This window comes from Carettochelys insculpta, chromosome 25, assembly GCF_033958435.1.
Source record: "Carettochelys insculpta isolate YL-2023 chromosome 25, ASM3395843v1, whole genome shotgun sequence".
In the NCBI taxonomy this organism is placed as follows: Eukaryota; Metazoa; Chordata; order Testudines; family Carettochelyidae; genus Carettochelys; species Carettochelys insculpta.
The window spans coordinates 4585112-4605884 of record NC_134161.1 but is presented as its reverse complement, the minus strand read 5'-3'; the positions used below and the strand labels follow the sequence as shown (position 1 = coordinate 4605884).

General features: G+C 45.2%; 2 protein-coding genes across 3 annotated transcripts in view; one reads left to right on the top strand and one right to left on the bottom strand.

The window, feature by feature from the left end:
* Positions 1 to 16920, top strand: part of TTC12 (tetratricopeptide repeat domain 12) — a 134335-nt gene extending 117415 nt beyond the window's left edge. Inside the window, exons 18-19 of the mRNA XM_074976964.1 lie at positions 16082 to 16172; positions 16289 to 16920. Coding sequence (XP_074833065.1) covers positions 16082 to 16172; positions 16289 to 16480 — 283 coding nt within the window. The 3' untranslated portion in view covers positions 16481 to 16920. The remainder of the gene's footprint in view (positions 1 to 16081; positions 16173 to 16288) is intronic.
* Positions 1 to 20773, bottom strand: part of DRD2 (dopamine receptor D2) — a 28539-nt gene that overhangs the window by 2078 nt on the left and 5688 nt on the right. Inside the window, exons 2-6 of one of the 2 annotated variants that reach the window (XM_074976966.1) lie at positions 6579 to 6688; positions 5874 to 6010; positions 4634 to 4824; positions 3085 to 3171; positions 974 to 1313 (exon numbers count right to left, since the gene is read on the bottom strand). In XM_074976966.1, coding sequence (XP_074833067.1) covers positions 974 to 1313; positions 3085 to 3171; positions 4634 to 4824; positions 5874 to 6010; positions 6579 to 6688 — 865 coding nt within the window. The remainder of the gene's footprint in view (positions 1 to 973; positions 1314 to 3084; positions 3172 to 4633; positions 4825 to 5873; positions 6011 to 6578; positions 6689 to 20773) is intronic. The other variant, XM_074976965.1, reaches the window with a different exon arrangement.

The window sequence follows — 20773 nt, the reverse complement described above, 5'->3', positions numbered from 1 at the left end:
AAATTCTGTCCGAAGGTCCAAGCATTTAAGGCTAAAGCTGAATACTCTGTTTGTGCATTTAAAAAATCTATGCAAGGATTTTTTTTAGAGATGTACTATTATAACCTTCAGCAACAAACAAGTGAAATATTTTACGCTAAGGGCCTGTCGACATAGTAATGCACAACTCTTTCTTGTCCCTGAATTTGGGGTGGCACATGCCTGTTAAATGGCTTTGATACCACTTAATGGCTCTTTCGCAGGTTTAATGTTATGCTAATAAATGCGGCAAGCTGGAAGGCTTTTCACCTTTAAGTTAACAGATCCACTTCAGGGAAGCGTTACCTGTCTGTAAGCTGCAATAGCCTACTGCGAGAGTGGTCAGAACAGGGATGGGAAGATGATTGCGACTGAGCAATAAGACCCAGGGGAGACTCTGCCTTTTCTTGCCTCTTATGCCTGCCGCCCTTGTCCTCTGAGTTGTCAATCCTGTTTCAGACTTCACTGCCATTTGGGATGTGATTTGGATGCACTAAAAACCACAGGAGCCCGACACCAGCCTCTGCCAATCAGTACCTAGGAGCCCCCAAATGGGCATCTCTGTGTTAGACAGGGTTGACCTCTCATGCTGCTTTGGGGGAGAGAGCAACTTGCCTGGCCTTGCTACCAGTGGCATGCTGCCGTATAGCAAAGCTGTTTCCCCAGACTTATCCAGGAAGACCTACAGCAAGGACCTCACATTCAGTATGGGACATTGTCTCCGGGGCCACTTTAAAGTACTCTACCCTCCTTCTTTTCATTTTTGCCTTTGACACTTCTTCCCTTCTTGGCATTGCCCAATGAGCTCCTCCTCTTAGCTCCTCGCATGTTCCACTAGCAAACACACATCTCTGTGCCCATCTGCCTCGCAAAATAGTCCTTGATGGACATACCTATCAAAACACCCATTCTGGGAAGCCTATGGACCACAACGGAGGCCAAACTGAGCTCTTACCAAGCACAATGGCTAGCATCTGGGTGGCTTTCTTTTCCTTCTGCTGTGAGAGTTTCCTCCTGCTAATGGTCTTGAGCGAAGTCCTCGTCTTGCCATTGGGCATGGACTGGGTCTCAAAGACCTTGGCTGTCTTTGGGTTGTCTTTGGCATGCCCGTTCTTCTCTGCTTTCGAGGGGCTGTCCAAGGGCAACTCCAGGGTGGAATTGATGCACTGGTTGGAAGTGGCGGGCATGATCACTTGGTGGTTACTCAGCAGGGCTGGTCTGTGTTTGATTTTCTCAGTGGGGCTGGTACTGGATACCATCTCCATCTCCATCTCCTCCAGGTGATTCACCGCCTCCTGGACGAGGATCAATCCCCCCGCCCCACATAAAGGTAAATAAATATACAAGTAGGACAAAGAAGTGATAGTGTCTTTTTTGAAGGGAGCAGGGTATTATCTGGGCCTTGATGGAAAAAGGGATTAACCTCAGATGAACTCCCCAGCTCCTCTTTTAGCAGAGATAGTTGTGGGAAGGGCTGTAGGTTGGCTGTATGGAAGGCAGAGAGGAGAAAATGCCTTTGTGAAAGTTGGGGTAATAAGATAGTAAGGAAGCGCCAAGGTGGGGGAATGTTTCTGTTGGCTCTTTTCTTTGCTTACATTCCCTTATTTGCGCCCCTTTTCTGTGACTGTTGTTTTGCAAGTAACTGGCCTTTCTGACTCAAACCATGGTTGCTTGGTTCTTCTCAGTCATGACACTACTGTATAGGAATTATCAAAGGGCAGAATTTTAGATCTAAAGCTGGCTGAAGATTATCCATCAGAAGGACATTTAAATGGAAGATGGCTTTTCCACCCCCACACCCTGGGAAATGTCCATTGTCAATTATTTATTTCGGGTTTTCATAAAAAAACCAAAAAGTATTCATGTCTTAAAATACAATAAAGTCAAATAAGACCCTCAAATTGCCATTTGACTTAAAAATCATGTTTTAAGAATCTCATGATGTTTGAACAGTAACAGAGAGGAAGCCGTGCTAGTCTATACACTATCAAAACAAAAAGCAGTCAAGTAGCATTTTAAAGACCAGAAAAATAGTTTATTAGGTGAGGTTTCATGGGACAGACCCACTTCTTCAGACCATAGCCAGGCCAGAACAGACTCAATGTTTAAGGCACAGAGAACCAAAAACAGTAAGCAAGGAGGACAAATCAGAAAAAGATAATCAAGGGGAGCAAATCCGAGAGTGGAGAGGTGGGGGGGAAGATCAAGAATTAGATTGAGTTAAGTATGCAGACGAGCCCCTATAGTGACTCAGAAAGTTCCCATCACGATTTAAACCATGTGTTAATGTGCCGAATTTGAATATAAAAGCCAGCTCGGCTGCTTCTCTTTCCAGAATGGTGCGATAATTGTAATAACAACAATAATAACAAACCACTTAGTCAACATTTTAATGGAATGGGGCATTCTGTCAATGACCTAAAGGTATGTGTGTTACTGAAGAGGAATTATCGCACCGTTCTGGAAAGAGAAGCAGCCGAGCTGGCTTTTATATTCAAATTCAGCACATTAACACATGGTTTAAATCGTGATGGGAACTTTGAGTCACTATAGGGGCTCGTCTGCATACTTGGCTCAATCTAATTCTTGACCTTCCCCCCTACCCCTCCACTCTCTGATTTGCTCCTCTTGATTATCTTTTTCTGATTTGTCCTCCTTGCCTAGTGTTTTTGGTTCTCTGTGTCTTAAATATTTAGTCTGGTCTGGTCTGGTCTGGCTATGGTCTGAAGAAGTGGGTCTGTCCCACGAAAGCTCACCTAATAAACTACTTTGCTAGTCTTTAAAGTGCTACTTGACTGCTTTTTGTTTTGATGATGTTTGGGGGAGGTGGAGGAACCGAGTCCTGATATTTTAACCCTGGTATTGGTGATACCACAACTCAAAGAGTTGGATTTGTTTGGGAAAGGGGAAGAGCACCCTTTTACGTTTAGGGATTCCTTTGTCAATACAGAACTTTTCTTTCTTAGGATGGTTGAAAAAACCTATCCTACACTCATTCTGCACCATTCAAAGGCAAAAGGAGCAAGTGCTTGTGCTTGAGAGCTCACAGTCCTCTGTAACACTTACCACTTTCCGCTTTTTAAGTGGGAAACTCCCATTGGACTTGACAACGACCGTGCAGAGCTTCACATCTTCTGGATGAGTGCATTTGTCCTAAGGGGGCAAGCATCAGCACACAGGTTACACAGGCAGATGGGGGAAATAGGAGGGGAGCTGGGAAGAGGCATGTGGCAATTAAAGCATAAGAGCGGAAACAGTGACTCAGATGGTAGGAGTCTGGAAAGAAATGAACGATGGTGGTCCCAGGGGTTCAGTTCTTGCCTCGCCATGACACTGACACTTTAAAGGTCTTTGGAGCTCCTCAATCCACCTCACACCCCCCATGTCTTCAGACTGCTCTTCTTGACTAGAACCTGGCTTTTGAGGGAAATGCTGAGATACAGTAATCACTTCTCACTCCCTACTAAAAAGGGGAATTCATGACAAGTGTCCTCACAGCCCATGTACAATTTGCTGGACTCTGCTAATGTCTGTGCCTCAAGTCACCATCAGGAGTCACAGATGTGACATGAAAGCCATGTTCTCCACCAGAAACACATGCTTGAAGTATCGAGAGCTGTGTTCTTAACATGTGTTTGTCTGGGGCTGCCAGCACCAAGGTGCCAGAGCACATCCTTGTTGATGAGCCGTGTTGATGTTGCTAGCTAGTGGACAGTAGCCCTCCTCGTGGACACTACAATAGGCGAAAGTATATGTATAACCATCTATTGCTCTGTAACATAATAGGCATCAGCTATCATCACTGCCACAGTTGGAATTTTTTCTGGTAGGAAAGAAAGGAAGGGGGAGGTTGTTGAAGACCTTGCTTGAAGTTTTCAAAGCAGCATCGGGGTTTTAATCATAGCATCATTGAATTGGGAAGGGACTTGAGAGGTCACCTCATCCAGGCCCCTGCACTCATGGCAGAACTAAGAATTGTCCCTGAGAGGTGCTCCTCTAACCTGTTTCTAACCAAATCTTGTATCTTCTCTTAATTTTAGGACTAAATTCCCTGGGCTGGTTGGAAAGGCCCAACTCTTGTAGCCCACAGAGGTATCTTACAGATATTTTGTTTTCTCTCTCAGGCTGCAGGATTCTAGATTTCTTGTGTTATTGCTATGGAAAATATCGGTAAGCTAGCTCTACAGGCTACAGTTTGAAGGAATAAATTCCAACAGGATGGTGTCCACCATCCTGTCATAGACCAGAGGCACCAACTCACAGTGAAAGCTATAAGTACCCTAGCGTCTTGTCTTTGATGGATATCTTTAAACCGAGCTCAGACTCTTCAGAGCTTAGGCAAACATGGGCTGGTTGGTTAAAGCCTCTCCTGCCACTCTCCTGTTGATCCTTGGACATCAGGGAAGACCTGGAAAGCTTTCACCAGTGACTTGGTGCACACTGCTTGCCCATGACTCCCTGGAGTCATAAGACCTCATGTCCATCTGCACAGTGCACCATTCCATTCAGATCAAACAGTGTCATTTGGGAGGGCATGGGGCCAACTTTAGGAAAAGAATGAGAGCAGGATGGAAAGAAGTTGGCGCTTGGGGGAGGTGGGATGGGGCCCAGTTACCTTCAGTGGGACCTGCGTGTCAGAGTCCAGGCCGTGGGTGTGGCGCTTGGTGTTGACCCGCTTCCGGCGTTTCCGAAGCACGATGTAAATCTGTACGTACACCAGCAGGGTGACAATGAAGGGGACGTAGAAGGAGACGATGGAGGAATACACAACAAAGGCAGGATTGGCAATGATACACTCATTCTTGTCTGGAAGACACAAGAGATTGCAGGAGCATTGTCCCGACTGTTAGGAGCTAGAACCAGCATTTCCTTCTCTCACCAGAGGAGCTACGACAACACCCACGAGGATGGGAACGAGGATGGGAACGACTATTCTACCATTTTCCCCAGAAATAATTTCCAGCTCGAGAGAGGGATTGTCGCAATGAATCACAGACCCCGTTCCCCTGCAAGTTGATGGAAGCTGGGTGTCTCAGTCCCTTAGTCTCATTTGAAAACCACTGGTCAAGCCCTACTGAGGGGAAATTGGTAGGCAGTTTGTGCATGTGAAAAGTGATGGATTGACTGTTGGGTTGTGAAATTCTCTAATTTACCACACAATTGTAATGGGTGCAAGCTTCCTAGACTGCTCCCCACCAAGGACAGTGCAGTCTCTATAGTTCTTTTAGTCCATGGGCTCTCTCTTAAGAATGCCTAATTGCCATTCTTGGAGGGGAAAGTGTTCTGACGTGGTTGCCTCCACTACAAGAACAGGGCTGAGACCAGCTCCCTTCAAGTGGGTCACCAGGAGGTGGGTCTAGAACTGACGAGTGATCATATCCTACCAACCCGACCTGAGAGCAGTGACTTGTACGTGAAAGGTTCCATCACTCTCATTTCGTAGGCCATCCAGTTTCCCTAAAACAAAGGTTAGTGAATAGGAGTGCATCTTCTGCTGCTGTGCCAATGGAGCTTTCTGGGTATTTGTAAGGTGCCCATCACTGTGGTAAATTTTAGGACATAAAGTTATGTCATCTTTTTGAGTGCGGAACTAGTGCTATGCAAATTCCTTCTGCAGAAGCCTGAGGACAAACATCAGCCCTAATTTGTCAGGGGATCCAGGCCTGGCAGAGCAAGAGGTGCAACAGATTCCAGGCTCTTTGATTGGCAGATAAGTGCATGCACCTAAATCTTAACTCTTAGAACTGACCTCTGCTAATTCCTGGCCACACAACATAAACCTCTCCAGGACCCAGTGGGACAGGAGACAGCATGAAGCACAAGCGTTAACCGGCCACAGAGGACGTTACGCTCACCTGTGTTGTTGAGACCAAATAGAAGTGGGCAGGAGATGGCAAACGACAGGACCCAGACAACGGAGATCATGACGGTGACTCGGCGCCTGGAGCTGTAGCGGGTGTTATAAAGCATTGGCATTGCTACAGCCGTGTACCTGCACACAGCACAGAAACAAAAACCCGGCATGGGATGTCACTGCCAGTGCTGAGAGGCCACCTGCAAATATACAGCTCGTAAATCTGGAAAAATGCTCCAAAGAGACCCCAGGGCCAGGTTCAAATACAAGAGATCTCAAGCAACTGAGATGCCCCGTCCAGGATGAACTTACTCTCTCTCCTCTGCAGCTCCTGGTAGGTGAAGGTTTAAGGGTGGAGCCCATTGGATTTGGTTTTTGATGCCCTCCCTCTGAAGAGAAGGGACCCGTGCTGAAGCCTAATGCACCAGTTCATGGTTACTGTGACGAGAACAAATTTTGGTAGGTGCACCAAGGCATGGGCAGACGTGCACCAGCAGTAGAAACACACATGGCTGGGAGTGCTCTGCTTATCAGCTGGGCAGCACCTGAATGTCTCCTGGGCGGTTACTCGTGCACTCAGCTCACAAGGAACACTGACTGCCCCATGTGAGCAGAAGCACGTAAATTAAGTGGTTTGTGGCCAGTCACCTTCTACCAGCCACAATGAGATTAACAGGACCATCCCCCTTTCCCAGAGCCAGCTCACCTGTCAATGCTAATGGCACAGAGGTTGAGGATGCTGGCAGTACACATCATCACATCCAGGGTGACAAAGATGTCGCAGTGGATCCGGCTAAATCTCCACTCGCCGACCACCTTGGGGAAGAGAGAGGGAACTGGATGAAGGCGTTCATTCAAGCAGCAAGGAGGAGAGATCCTATGGGCCAGTTGTGCTTCGCCACCAAGAGTAATTTTGTTGGCTTTAGTGAAGTTACTCTGGAGAATTTAAAGGAGAGCAGATTTAGGGCCATAAATGTTAGATGGGGTTTCAGCTCACCTCCAGGTGAGGCCTTGCTGAGGCAGTGCAGGATTTTTTTTCTATTTATATCTTCCAGTGCTTTGTCTTGTCTAGCTTGAAAAGTCCCAAGTGAAGGAGTCTGACCAGGAGACTGAGCTGGGAGCCAGTGGGATCTCATTTATCCTTAGGACCTTCCCCTGATATTGAGCCTAAGTTTTCCTTTCTGAATTACTTTCTGTTGTTCTCCCTTCCCATCAGGCACCCCACATGACAGATACAAACCTAGGACCAAACTCAGCCAGGACATAGGAAATTACTGCTTCCACTGATGTCAGTATGAGTTAAGTCTTCTGCTGTGAAGGCCAAAACTAGGCCGGGACTGAAAAAAAAGAACTAAGTAAGTTCATGGCTGATAGGTCCATGGAGAGCTATTAGTCAAAATGTCACGGAACGTAACACCGTGCTCTGAGTGTCCCTGGTGTCCGACTGCCAGAAGCTGGGAGAGGCTGATGGGACAGATCACTCAGTGATTGCCTGTTATGTTCATTCCTTCTGAAGCATGTGGCATTGGTCACTGTTAGAGGCATGATAGGCTAAATGAACCATTGGTCTGACCCAATATGGTTGGTTTTATGCGAAGACTTAAGTGGGGCAATAAATGTTACCAGAACCCAGCATCATAACTTATGCATAATAATTAAGGTAGCAAAAATGAGAATGTTAAGATTTTTTTCAAGTTATGCTCAACAAAGCACAGTAACAGAAATAACATGAAAGAAGCCTATTGTTTCTGCATATATAAAAATAGAAGAAATAATTCACACATTTTGCATTCTTATGAATGAAGATGGATTAGGTTCATAACAAAAGATCTTTGACATGCATTATGTTACATAACAAAGATAGAGGACTAATTATAATATTTCCCATTACTAGTAGCTCTTCTCTTGTTACTGAAACCAAAATTTGCAATTAAGTTTAATGGTGAGTAGTGTATTATATCCAGCATGCAAATAAAAAAAGCATATTTCCCTCTAATATACATTGATTAGCCTTACTGCAGTTGGAACTGGAATGAATAAGATATCTATTCTTCAGAGTGATTTCCTCTTTCTAACTCATAACCGTAGGCAATATGAAGTACAGAGGAGAGAGAGAGAGAGGCTACATTAAAGGCTGAATGATAGATCATAGATAAACACTCATTTAAAAAAAAACATTTAAAGGGCACAGTCATATAAATAATTTGGCTTGATTAGAATTTGCCCAAAGGCAAAGATTTGCCAGCCAGATAGAACCCAGAACAGCAATCAGCTTCTTGCAATCAAAACCAAATTAATTTGAGTTCATTGAGGATGCTGTGAGACTAGTGCTGGATTTGTACTCCAGTACAGTGAAGTGTGTGGCTGAATACAGATGGGAGAACCACAAAAGTCTGGAGGAATTGGGATATGCTCTTTTGTTAGAGCTGATTGGAAAATGTAACTTCTAGTACTCGGACATTCGTTCTTGTCCTGAGTCAGGATAAAAAGTTGAAACATAACTTTTTGGAGAGGCCAGACGGTTGCAATGCGCTGAGAGTCCTCTCCCAAGTCTCTTTCCAAGAAAATAATCATCTGCAGTCATAACTTCAGCTATCAGAGCTTACACTTCGTGCAGCTGGAGACAGAAAGATGGCTCTAATTCCTCTCTCACTTCTCCACATCCTGAGCCACTTTCAAGCTGTTTTAAGTTACTCGGGTTGCAGTGACCCTGAAGGGCAGTATCTGAGGGTCTTGCCTTAGATAGTTTGGAGAGGTATCTTTGTTCTTGCATCCTTGATCCAGTTACCATCCATCCCACAGATACTGGTACATCCCCTAACCAAGACTGAGATACTGTGTTATTTTTAATGGAAATTAAGCATCTCAGTGTGCGTGTTGGTACTGAAAATCTTAGCATCAGAGTGCAGGAAGCCACACCTACTGCAGAGATGGTGCCATCTGCTCAGGTCCCTATGCTAATTATTTTGTTCTGTGTTCTTCTGTCTCATGTCCCTTCTCTGAGCTCTGCTGAATCACAGAAAACTAGAACTGGAAGAGACCTTGAGAAGTCATTGAGTGCAGTCCCCTGCCCTCATGACAGGACCAAACACCACCTAGGTCATCCCTGACAGGTGTTTATCTAACCTGCTTTTAAATATCTCCAGTGAGGGTGATTCTACAGCCTCCCCAGGCAATTTATTTTGGTGCTTAACCACTCTGGTGGTAAGGAAGTTTTTCTGAATATCCAGCCTAAAGCTCCTTTGCTGCAGTTGAAGCCCACTGCTGCTTGTCCTATTATTAAGGAGAATAATTTTTCCCTGTCCTTCTTGTAAAACCCTTTTAGGTACATGAAAACAGTTATGTCACTTCTCAGCGTTCTCTTTTCTAAACTAAGCAAACTCCATTCTTTCAGCCATCCCTCGAAGCTCATGTTTTCCAGAATTTCAGTAATGTTTGTTGCTCTTCTCTGGACCTTCTCCAGTTTCTCCACATCTTTTCTGAAATGTGGCTCCTTCATGGAACACAATACTCCAGCTGAGGTCTAATCAGTGCAGAGTAGAGCAGCAGAATTACTTCTTATGGCTTGCTTATGGTACTCCTGTTAATGCAGCTCAGAATGATATTTGGTTTTTTTGCAACAGTGTTGAAGTGTGAACTCATATTTAGCTTGCGGTCCACTACGACCCCTCGATCCCTTTATGCAGTACTCTTTCCTAGACAGTCTCTCCCCATTCTGTATGTGTGAAACAGATTGTTCCTCCCTGCAGGAAGTACTGTGCATTTGTCCTTATGGAACTTCATGCTTTTTACCTCAGACCATTTCTTCAGTTTGTGCAGATCACTTGAAATTATAACCCTTTCCTCTAAAGCCCTTGCAGCCCCTCCAAGCTTGGTATCATCTGCAGCCTTCATAAGCATACTTTTTTATTCCATAATATAAATTAATGATATTGAACAGAACTAGTCCTAAGACAGATCTCTGTGGAATCCCACTTGTCATGCTCTTCCACCATGACTGTGAACCATTGATAACTACTCGCTGGGAGTGGTTATCCAACCAGTTGCAGGCCCACCTTACAGTAGCATCATCTATGTTATATTTCCCAATTTTATTGCTAAAATCATGAGACTCCATCAAATGCTTTACCAAAGTCTAGATATACCATGTCTAGCACTTCCCCCTTATTCACCAGGACTATGTCTACACTAGCCAAAACCTTCGAAATGGCCATGCAAATGGCCATTTCGAAGTTTACTAATGAAGTGCTGAAATACATATTCAGTGCCTCATTAGCATGCGGGCAGCCACGGCACTTCAAAATTGACGCGGCTCGCTGCCACGCGGCTTGTCCCAACGGGGCTTCTTTTCAAAAGGACCCCACTGACTTCGAAGTCCCCTTATTCCTATGAGCAGATGGGAACAAGGGGACTTCGAAGTAGCCGGGGTCCATTCGAAAAGGAGCGCCGTCTGAAGGAGACGCGCGGCGGTGAGCCGCATCAATTTTGAAGTGCTGCAGCCGCCCTCATGCTAATGAGGCGCTGAATATGTATTTCAGCGCTTCATTAGTAAACTTCGAAATGGCCATTTGCAAGGCCATTTCGAAGTTTTTGGCTAGTGTAGACATGGCCCAGGTTTGTTATCCTGTCAAAGAAAGCTGTTTGGTTGGTTTGACATGATTTCTTCTTGATAAATCCATGCTGACTGTTACTTACCACCTTTTATCTTCCAGATGTTTGCAAGTGAGTTCCTTAATTATTTGTTCTGGGTTTTTTTTTTGTTTTGTTTTTTTCTGGCACAGAAGTTAAGCTAACTGGTCTGTAGTTTTCTGGGGTTTCCCATGTTTCCCATGAGTTTGCCTAGCACCTCCCCAGACTCTGAGACGGGGCAGGGCTGCAAGCTGTATTTGAGAGAGCCCTGCTCTAGCTGCAGTAGTATAATGATGCAGACTTAACCTTAAGCTACCTGTCCCTTTTTAGCCAGTGGACAGAAATGTTTCTGGGGATTCCCAGCATCCCTGGTGGATGCGCATGTGTCTGATCAGATATCAGCGGAAAAAATCCATCTCTGGTGTATAGGAAAAGCATTGGAAGGCCCCACTTTGCTGGGGTTAGTTACATGGCTCGATGAATGCAGAGGGACCATTGTGTCAGCAGCAAAACACAGCTGCAGTCTTGCACAAAGGCCTGATTTCACTCTATGACTCAGTGAAGCCCAGGCAGAGCTGAGGGCAAAATGCCTTAGCCCTTGCGTCTTCTGTCCTTGGCTCCACCGTTTCTGGGGTGCAGAGCTAGGCCCCCCTCTCACCTTGCCTCGGGGCCTGCAGAGACTGTGGGCCCCACTGGCAGAACATGTCCGTGAGCTCATAGAAGGAAGAATTTATACCCCATCTTATGTCAGCTCTGCATGGTTCTTCCAATAGAAAAGGATGGGTGAGAAACTCATAACTCAAGCAAGAAATGATGAGATCTCATAGAATGAGCTTCCTTTTAAAGTGAATTGTTGTGGACCTGGTTTAGAACAGCACACGCTAATCCCAGGGGTGCTAACCGCAATCCCAGGCTGCTAGTAGTCACATTAATGAGGCTAAGCACATGCTTTACATTTCAAAGTCCCGTACAAACGTTACTTAACAAGGGTGATGATTAATAATGTGGCTTCTTGACCCTCAGTGAGTTTGTTCTGCTCTGTACTGTTCCGTTCACAAGTGAATTTATGGCTTCTCTTGTCTGGCCTTTTTTTTTTTTTCTGTCTATTTTGTCTTTTTTTCTCTCTTAAACAGCCACTTGCAAGTGAACAGCAAATAAAACACACTCCCAGCTAGTCAGCCTGTTATGCCTCCCAAACAGCGACTCACACCTCAAATCTGAATTTGTTCATTTATTTATTCTTCTGAGGACAATGTGGAGCTCAGCAGGTGCAAGGATCATTGTGTTCTTTAAAGTTTTCTTGTCAGGTCTAAGTAAACATGATGTACAACATTGGCTGACACCATCTCATTTCAGGGGATCAATACAAAGAGGGATTGAGGGGGAGAAATACAATCCTGAAATTTTCCCAAGAGACTCAGTTATTATTAAACTGCCTGTAATGAAATACAGGGCACATTGCAGCTGAATCCTCTGTTGGATCTGAAAGCTCTGCAGAAAGTGAACTGCTGCTCATGTTGAATGTCAAGTGATACATGAGATTTTCCACTTTAAGTTCAGCAAATCCAAATTCGTCCGTTCCAAAATGGAAAAAAAAATTAAATTTCCTGGTGAAAAACATTATTTTAAAAAACAGTTTGATGCAAACAGAAATATTTTGTGTTGATAAAATAATTTCATTCTAATTTCAATTATTTAAAACGTTTACACAGTTTTTCAAAAAATAAAAATGACTTTCGTTATTAAAGGTCATTTGAAAAACAAAAAAAAAAAAAGCACTTTTCCAAGAAGTGTCAAAACAGGATGTTGGGAAGTTATTGAAACAATTTCCTTTTTTTTCTAAATGAAATTTGCACACTTTTAAAAAAAATCACTTTTGAGAAAAAGAGCATTTGCCATTCCAAAAACAAACCAAACCAAAAAACAAACAAACAAAAGCTTAAGTGAAGACCTTACAACCAGCTCTAACTGAATTCACGCACCTGAGACTTTCTCTTGTTGTTAGCATGGCAGGAAAAGATCGTGGCCTGATGAACAGTTTGGCTTGAAATCACTGCACCATTCAGAACAAATTTGTACCTCCCAGTTACCCTCCAGTTTGAGTTTTATCGCCTGTGTTTCAGATGACCGAGGCTTTCGGGGTTGCATGGTTCCATGACATAAACCAGAATGTGGATCAGCAGCCTGGTGGGGGAGAGGGGCAGGAAGGAAGTGTTTTCTGCTGGAGCTCTGGTTTGTATGGATAACTCAGAGTGCAACGTCTGTGAAGAGCATTTTATTCCTTCACATACATAAAAATGCCATTTTTCTACTTTTTTTGCCAAGGCTGAGATTTTTTTTTTTTTTTTGTGTGTACAACTGTTATCATTCTAGGCCTTCCCATGGCCTTAATCACTGCAGCATCTGAAGGCCTCCCTGTTTTCAGTAGATTTTTATCTGCACAATTCTTCCATGCAGTAGGGAACTATTCTCACCGTGCCTTTTCATCCATCTTTTATTGCTGTAAGAATAACAACCCACGATCAAGTTCCCAGATTGCTGTGCATTGGAGCTCCCTGCAGCAACCTGACCTATTGGAATGCAAACCCTAGATCTGTCCAGAGACATCAGCACTAATCCTATCAGCCAGGGAGAATTAGGCATTAGATAGCACTTATTTGAAAAGGATCCAAATTTTGCAAAGCTGTCAGCAACCTCTTTTAACTCCTCCTCTTCTGCACTTTTCGGAAGCCACATATCCTCCGCATTCCTGGTTTCATGGGAAAGGACTGGTAACTTCAGGGAGGCGTCAGTAAAGAACCCTGCATATTCACTCGACAGTAAATATGGCCAGAATATAAGACCAAACGGCAGACTATCTGAATTTGTCTGATTCTCCTCTGCCCTGCACTCTAAATGATCAATTAATCCTGTGCAAAGAAAGTGGAAAATGCTGCATTTTTCCATTCACACTGTACAAGGATCACTGGGAAGAAGATCCCCAAGCTGATTTTCCAGGCTTGCCTTCTGCACCACCAGATGGGAACTCAGCACAGGTTGAACCTCTCTAATCCAGAACTCTCTTGTCTGTCATCATCCATAATCTGGCATGATTTTAGTTAACCGGATGACCCACTCATCATGTGTGTGGCTAAGTCACCCTTGGTCCCATAAACTTTATTTATGGCCACCAATCCTGGCTGGCTGTGTTCTGTGCTGTATTTAGCTCTAATTTATCCCTTAAATATCTTCTAAGAGCCCCGTAAGCAGTGGAAGTGTTGGTAATGTGCTAGACAATATGAACCTCCCACAGTCTGGCAAATTCACTCATTCAGCACCGGTCAGGTCCCAAGGGTACCAGTTTCGAGAGGTTCAACCTGTACCTGCTGCAGGTTGGAACACCAGTTGCGTGGTGGAGTGGAAGTCATAAACTGGAGCTATTGAAATACTTATAGCAATGATGGGCCTGAACACAATATTCCCAAATTTTCATCTTCAAACTGAAAAGATGGACTCAGGGTCTGAACTGTGAGGCTACGGACAAACTTACATTAATACTACAAAGGAAAGGAAGCGAGTGTTCTGGCAAACCCTTTCCCGTACCATATCCCCCTCTTGACCCAGAGTCAGCAGAATAGATTCAGAACTGCCATGAAGTACAAAACATTGGGTGTTCACAGAGACTGCTAGCTCAGGGGAAAACCCTGCTCAGTTTCAGCAACTGGTGCAGGGCTTTTCACCTACTGTTGTGGATCACTCTATTTTTTTCCCCAGCCTAATTTGCATCTCTCCCCTTAGGTTCCTCACAGGGTCACAGAATCCTGAAGCTGAAGGCCAGAAGATACCACCTGATAATCACATCTGCCCTCCTGTACAGCACCAGCCCCCAGACTAAACCCAACAACTGAAATCAGACCAAACTATCATAGCCACAGCAGACTAAACTGCCAGTCTCACCTGGGAGGGCAGAAAATCCTTCTGGTGATTGGTTCGACCCTGAGCATGTGGGCAAGTACCAGCCAGCCAAGCCCCTCAGAGAAAAACTGCTTGGTGCTACTGCAGAATGTTGGCCTTCCACACCCAAGCTGCGTCTACACGTGCACGCTACTTCGAAGTAGCGGCACCAACTTCGAAATAGCGCCCGTCGCGTCTACACGCGTCGGGCGCTATTTCGAAGTTAACTTCGACGTTAGGCGGCGAGATGTCGAAGTCGCTAACCTCATGAGGAGATAGGAATAGCGCCCTACTTCGACGTTGAACGTCGAAGTAGGGACCGTGTAGACGATCCGTGTCCCGCAACGTCGAAATTGCTGGGTCCTCCATGGCGGCCATCAGCTGGGGGGTTGAGAGATGCTCTCTCTCCAGCCCCTGCGGGGCTCTATGGTCACCGTCGGCAGCAGCCCTTAGCCCAGGGCTTCTGGCTGCTTCTGCGGCAGCTGGGGATCTATGCTGCAGGCACAGGGTCTGCAACCAGTTGTCAGCTCTGTGTATCTTGTGTTGTTTAGTGCAACTGTGTCTGGGAGGGGCCCTTTAAGGGAGCGGCTGGCTGTTGAGTCCGCCCTGTTACCCTGTCTGCAGCTGTGCCTGGCATCCCTATTTCGATGTGTGCTACTTTGACGTGTAGACGTTCCCTCGCTGCGCCTATTTCGATGTTGGGCTGAGCAACGTCGAAGTTGAACATCGACGTTGCCGGCCCTGGAGGACGTGTAGACGTTATTCATCGAAATAGACTATTTCGATGTCGCAACATCGAAATAATCTATTTCGATGTTGGCTGCACGTGTAGACGTAGCCCCAATGTCCCATCTCTGGCCATGGCCACGCTTGATGTGTCAGAGGAAGGAGATAAAGACAAATCTTCCCTGAATACATCTTGGGTGGGAGGGATCTCTTCCTGAACCCTGCTGGAGGCCTGCAGGAACCTGGCATGTGTCCATTTAGTCTGTCTACATGATGACAAAGAGGGCAGGATGAGACTCCATTTTGAGCCTATTTGTGCTGCTCCCATATGGACCAGCCAGCATACTGCAGAGGCATGAAATAAGTCTCTCCGGAAAGTTTCAAAGCTCTTAGGATGTGTTCTATAAACATTTCCTCTCACGACCCTAAAAGGGAACCCCCCACACACACCTTGCAAAACATGTTCTTCTCTCTCCTGTTTGCTCTCTGCCTTAGGTCTGAGCTGAGGAGCTATTTAAATATGCTGTGTAACGAGGTGTTAACTCAGGAGCCTGTGGGCATTGGGTTGATATCCATCCGTGGGGATTAATACATATCCAGTGGGCAATAAGAGGGTCAAGGCAAAGCTATTGGAATCAGGCGGTAGCCCCGAAGTCTCATTTGTGCTTCAAAGAATGCTTCCTGAGATCATCTGAGTTTAATCAACTTCTGCAGCACTGGCTCTATCCAACGGCAAGAAATCCCACTGGCAAATCAATAGCATTCTGAGTTGATAGGGTTGCAGGGGCTGGAGGGGAGGGGAAGAAGAAGAGGAAGAATAAATTAGGTTTCTCTACTAGTAAGCGAATCCCTTTAATTTGGACTGTAAGGAAGATGCAATGCTAAGGCAGTGCTAAATCCTCTTGGTAACTCTCTCACCAGGGCTCCTGTCTCTTGGCTTCCTATGCAGTCGGTGTCAAGGAAGAGAGGAATTCTGTCCAGGTTGCTGTCCTGCCTATGCAGCACAGGACAGGTATTGTGGTTAGTCCCAGGCACTTTGGCAACTGCTCCAGTTTGCATTGAATTGGACTGGTGAATAGGACTGAAACTCCAGAAGGCCCTAGGTGACAGGCCTGTTCTCTCCTACAGACAACCTCCCAACCTTATGAGGATTCTCACCAACAGCCACGGTCGACACCGCAGGAATACCAATCCTGGAACTTTTCCTTGCAACAAGGCCTGTTGCCAACTTTGTCTGCCTATCTATTCTGGAGATACCATCACTGGACCGAACCAGGTTACTCACAGAATCACAGGCACATTCTTATGTTCCTCAGCTAACATCATATATACCATCATGTGCCAGCAATGCCCACATGCTTTGTATATTAGATAGACTTCAAACCCTCTTAGACAAGAATTAATGGGCATAAAACAGACATAAAAACACTCCTGATTCACAAACCTGTCAGCCAGCACTTTAATGGAGTGGGCCATTCTGTTAATGAACTGAAAGTCTGTGTTTTACTGAAAAGGAACTTTCACAGCCATTTGGAAAGAGAGGCTGCTGAACTCTCTCTTATATTCAAATTCGACACACTAACACGTGGTTTGAACCAAGATTGGAATTTTCTAGCTCATTATTGGGGCTCTTTTACGTACTTTGCTTTGTCTAATTCTTGACTTCCCCCCGGTCCTTCTGCCCCTCTCCTCTCTGATTTGCTCACCTGGATAATAATTTTTCTGATTTTATAGACTAACAGAAAAGTTTTGAGCATGAGCTTTCGTGAGCACAGACTCACTTCATCAGATGCGGCAGCATCTGATGAAGTGAGTCTGTGCTCACGAAAGCTCATGCTCAAAACTTTTCTGTTAGTCTATAAGGTGCCACAGGACCCTTCGTTGCTGTTACAGATCCAGACTAACACGGCTACCCCTCCAATACTTTTCTGATTTTGTCAACCTTGATTCCTATTTTTGGTTCTCTGCACCTTAAATATAGAGTCTGTTCTGGTCTGGCTATGGTCTGAAGAAGTGGGTCTGTCCCACAAAAGCTCATCGCCCAATAAATTATTTTGTTAGTCTTTAAAGTGCTACTGGATTGCTTTTTTGTTTTGATAGGACTAAAACTCTGTCAGTAGCGTACATCTTCCCCATGTTAGGGTTGTCCTTATCCATATGCAGAATACACAGCTGTTGTAGGGCACCTGAAAATTTGGGGCACCACTGGGTCTTACTGTCCTCCCATCTGCCTCTTCTTATCCCTTCTCTGTGGTTGCAGCAGCCTGGTGAGTCTCCTTCTGGAGAAGAGCTAGTTAACTTAAAAGTGAAATAGCAGGTAGCAGGCCTGTTAGCAGAACACTGACCCTGTGAAAGGCATTGAAGTGCTAATGAAGCCAATTAACAGGTATACATTGGCGGCTCTGAAAACTGAGGAATCCTGTAGCACCTTAGAAACTAATGGACTAACTCACTTGGGTTCTACTCACGGAAGCTTATGCCCTAATAAACCCATTAGTCTGTAAGGTGCTACAGGACTCTTTGTTGTTTGAACAGATACAGACTAACATGGCTGCCCCTCTGAGACGTCTGAATTTACCGTTTGTCCATAGGACCATCGTTCAGAATTTCTCTTAAAAATACGTGTGCGCTGCTGAAAGTTATAAAATCACATCTTTAAAAATTGCCCCTTTCTGCTTAGCTGCCACTGGGCATAAGGGCACCCATCTAATAGTCTTCTGCAGGGCCCCATAAATCCTAAGGATGGTCCTGGTCTATGCTTCCATCTATGGCTGTGATACTCATGCTGGTGCTCATCCCAGCTAGCATGCTGAAAAGTGGCAACGATAACATGGGCTAGCAGTCTGCCCATGGGATGTGGGCAGGTTTGTACTTGGGACGTCTGTCCCTGCCTAAATCAACACAGCAGTACTTCTCATTGCAGCCAGCTAGTTCTGTTGAGAGCTAGCGTGAGTGTGATACATGTGCGGAGCGAGCTGGGGATCAGCCCACTAACTCATAGTGTGCATGCAGACAAAATAGAATCCCTTCCACATGTCTCCAGCCTTGTCATGGTCAGCGAGCAATTGGTAATAGATATTCTGCAGGAAAAGATCCTGATTCTGCCAGGGGAGCTGAGCTGGGTGACTGCGCTGGTTTGTTCCGGCTCAAAATTTCATGACTGTGGTTAGATTTTTCTCTCTCCTGTTTGCAGAAGAAAGATCCCCACAGCAATCTGATGTCTACCTTCTGGGGAGCTGTATAAGCTGCATTTTGTAAAGTGTGAATTACTCTTCATTATGGATGCTACATCCTGCTGATCTGGGTTTTTCAGTTTTCCAGATGTACAGTCTAATATTGCGTCTCCTTGTCCCCACCCCACCCCCGCTCTCGAGGTGATGTGTTAAAGCTGATTTTTTTTTTGCTGCTAACTGGAACTCACACAGTCTAACCTGGGGACACAATTAATACCAACTACAATGCCTAAATGTGACAAGTGCTTCAAACAGTTATGAAGGGCTCAGGGGTTTGCCCTTAATATTGGGAACCAGGTGTGACAAGACATTGCTGGACACATCCGGGGCATCTGATACGGCTGGGAGTAAACCAAGTAATGTCTCGTTAATTCCACCGTTTAAATCAATTGCTTTTAATAATCAATTACTCTTACATACAAATCTTGTAGGCCCCGATTCACGAGAGCACAAGTTGAGCTTGAGGCATGAAAGCAGTTCTGAAGGCTGGACCCTAAAAGCTGCTGAATATCCAATCTAGTGAAGCACTTCAGCATGTGCTTAATTTAAAGCACGCTCGTGCCCCTATTGGCTTCAGAAGGATTATGCACATGCTTTAGGTTAAGAAAGTGGTTAAATGGTTTGTAGGACCAGAGCTAGAGCACTCAGGACCTTGCAGAATCAAGCCCTTGAAGTAACTGGGACTAGTCAGATGCTCAGAATTTAAGCACCTATGAGTTTTGGTGCATCTAGACAGTAATAAACAAATTCTGATTTTGAATCCGCTATTGTCCTCACCATCTTGGATGTGTATGAGACAAGTGAGGGAACAGTTTTTTGTTGGATCATCTTCTCTTAGTGGGAGTTACAAGCTGTGATGTTGCACAGAGCTCTTCTTCAGAAGCTTGTATGCTCCAGGAACAGAAGTTGTTCTGATGCAAAAATTCCTTCCCCTGCTTTTGTTCTTTTCGTATCCTGGGACCAACAGGGCTACAACAAGGCTGCCAACAGCTATTGAGCATATGTGCAATCTTGAGTAAAAGAGTTGCAAAATGTGGATGATATGGGCGGTGGTCATAATGAATATCTGAAACTGCATAATTTTAATCTAGCATTCAGTTACAAGTAGAATTTGTACTCAAGATATTAAAACAGTTAACCAGTTAAATGATAGTCCTTAATTTGGTTAACCATTTAAACTTGTGTCCCACGACTTGGCCTGCTGCCCAGCTCTGCTGTGGAGCCCTGGGGCACCCCTGGGGTGCCATTGGGGCTATGCCACCCAGCCCAGCGGCCCCCACCAAGGCCGGGGATGTTCCAGAATGTCTGGCTGCCAGTAGAGTTAACTGGGAAAGGCCAATTAACTGGCTAACCAGTCAGCATCCTAGTAAGCCTCATACTGGCCTGTTAACTGGTTGACATCCCTCATGAGTACAGAATCTCTCATCTGAGGAGTTCAAAGCACTATGTAAAGATTAAGAGCTAGCTTGTGACCTGGATTGCCTGCCTGTTGGGGGGAGCAAAGTCAAGTAAGAACTCGGCATGCAATGCTGCACAATTACCCATGTCTCTGCACTGGCTGCACAGAAGCAAGCGGCCAAGGTGGGGGGATGGTGTAGGCTAGCTGCTAATAAAGGCTACTCCTTCCCAAATCTAGGAGAATGCACAGGGGCAATCTAACCTCAAAGTATTCAAATACTGAGCAACCCCAGCTTGCTGTTAATGAAGTGGCAACCAATCTACTATTCATCTGAGAGAGTTTGTCTGTGAGTTGGTGTATCTGTTCAAGTACTCCGCCTAAAAAGTAAAGCTACATTTGCACTAGAGAGTTCTGTCTACAAGACCCAAGGAGCGTCCACGCTACAGAACTCAACAAGAAGTCCTGTGGCACCTTATAGACGAACAGATATTTTGGAGCATAAGCTTCCGTGGGCAAAGACCTACTTCATCTGATGAAGCGGGTCTTTGCCCATGAAAGCCTATGCTCCAAAATATCTGTTCGTCTATAAGGTGCCACAGGACTTCTTGTTTGTGTTCAAAGATTCAGACAAACACGACGACCTCTCTGATACTACAGAACTCGGCACTTTTGTCAACGGCCTTCCACCGCTCCCCCGTGAGGTAGAACGCCTTTCTCGACATAATCTGTCAATAGAAAAGCTGCGTGGACAGGCCTGGGGGGCCCTCTGTCAACAGACAGGGCTTCCAGTCAAAGGGAAGCCCTGTTTGCTGAGCTTTGTTTGGCCATTGTGTCAAGAGAATGACTGGGCACTCCAGTCACTGCCTGTTGACAGAGAATATTGACAGAGGGAGCCGTTTTCATGTCTGGCCACAATGTGTCAATAGAAGTTGTGTCAGCAGATACCTTCTGACAGTTACTTCTGTCAACAGATTGCTGTCG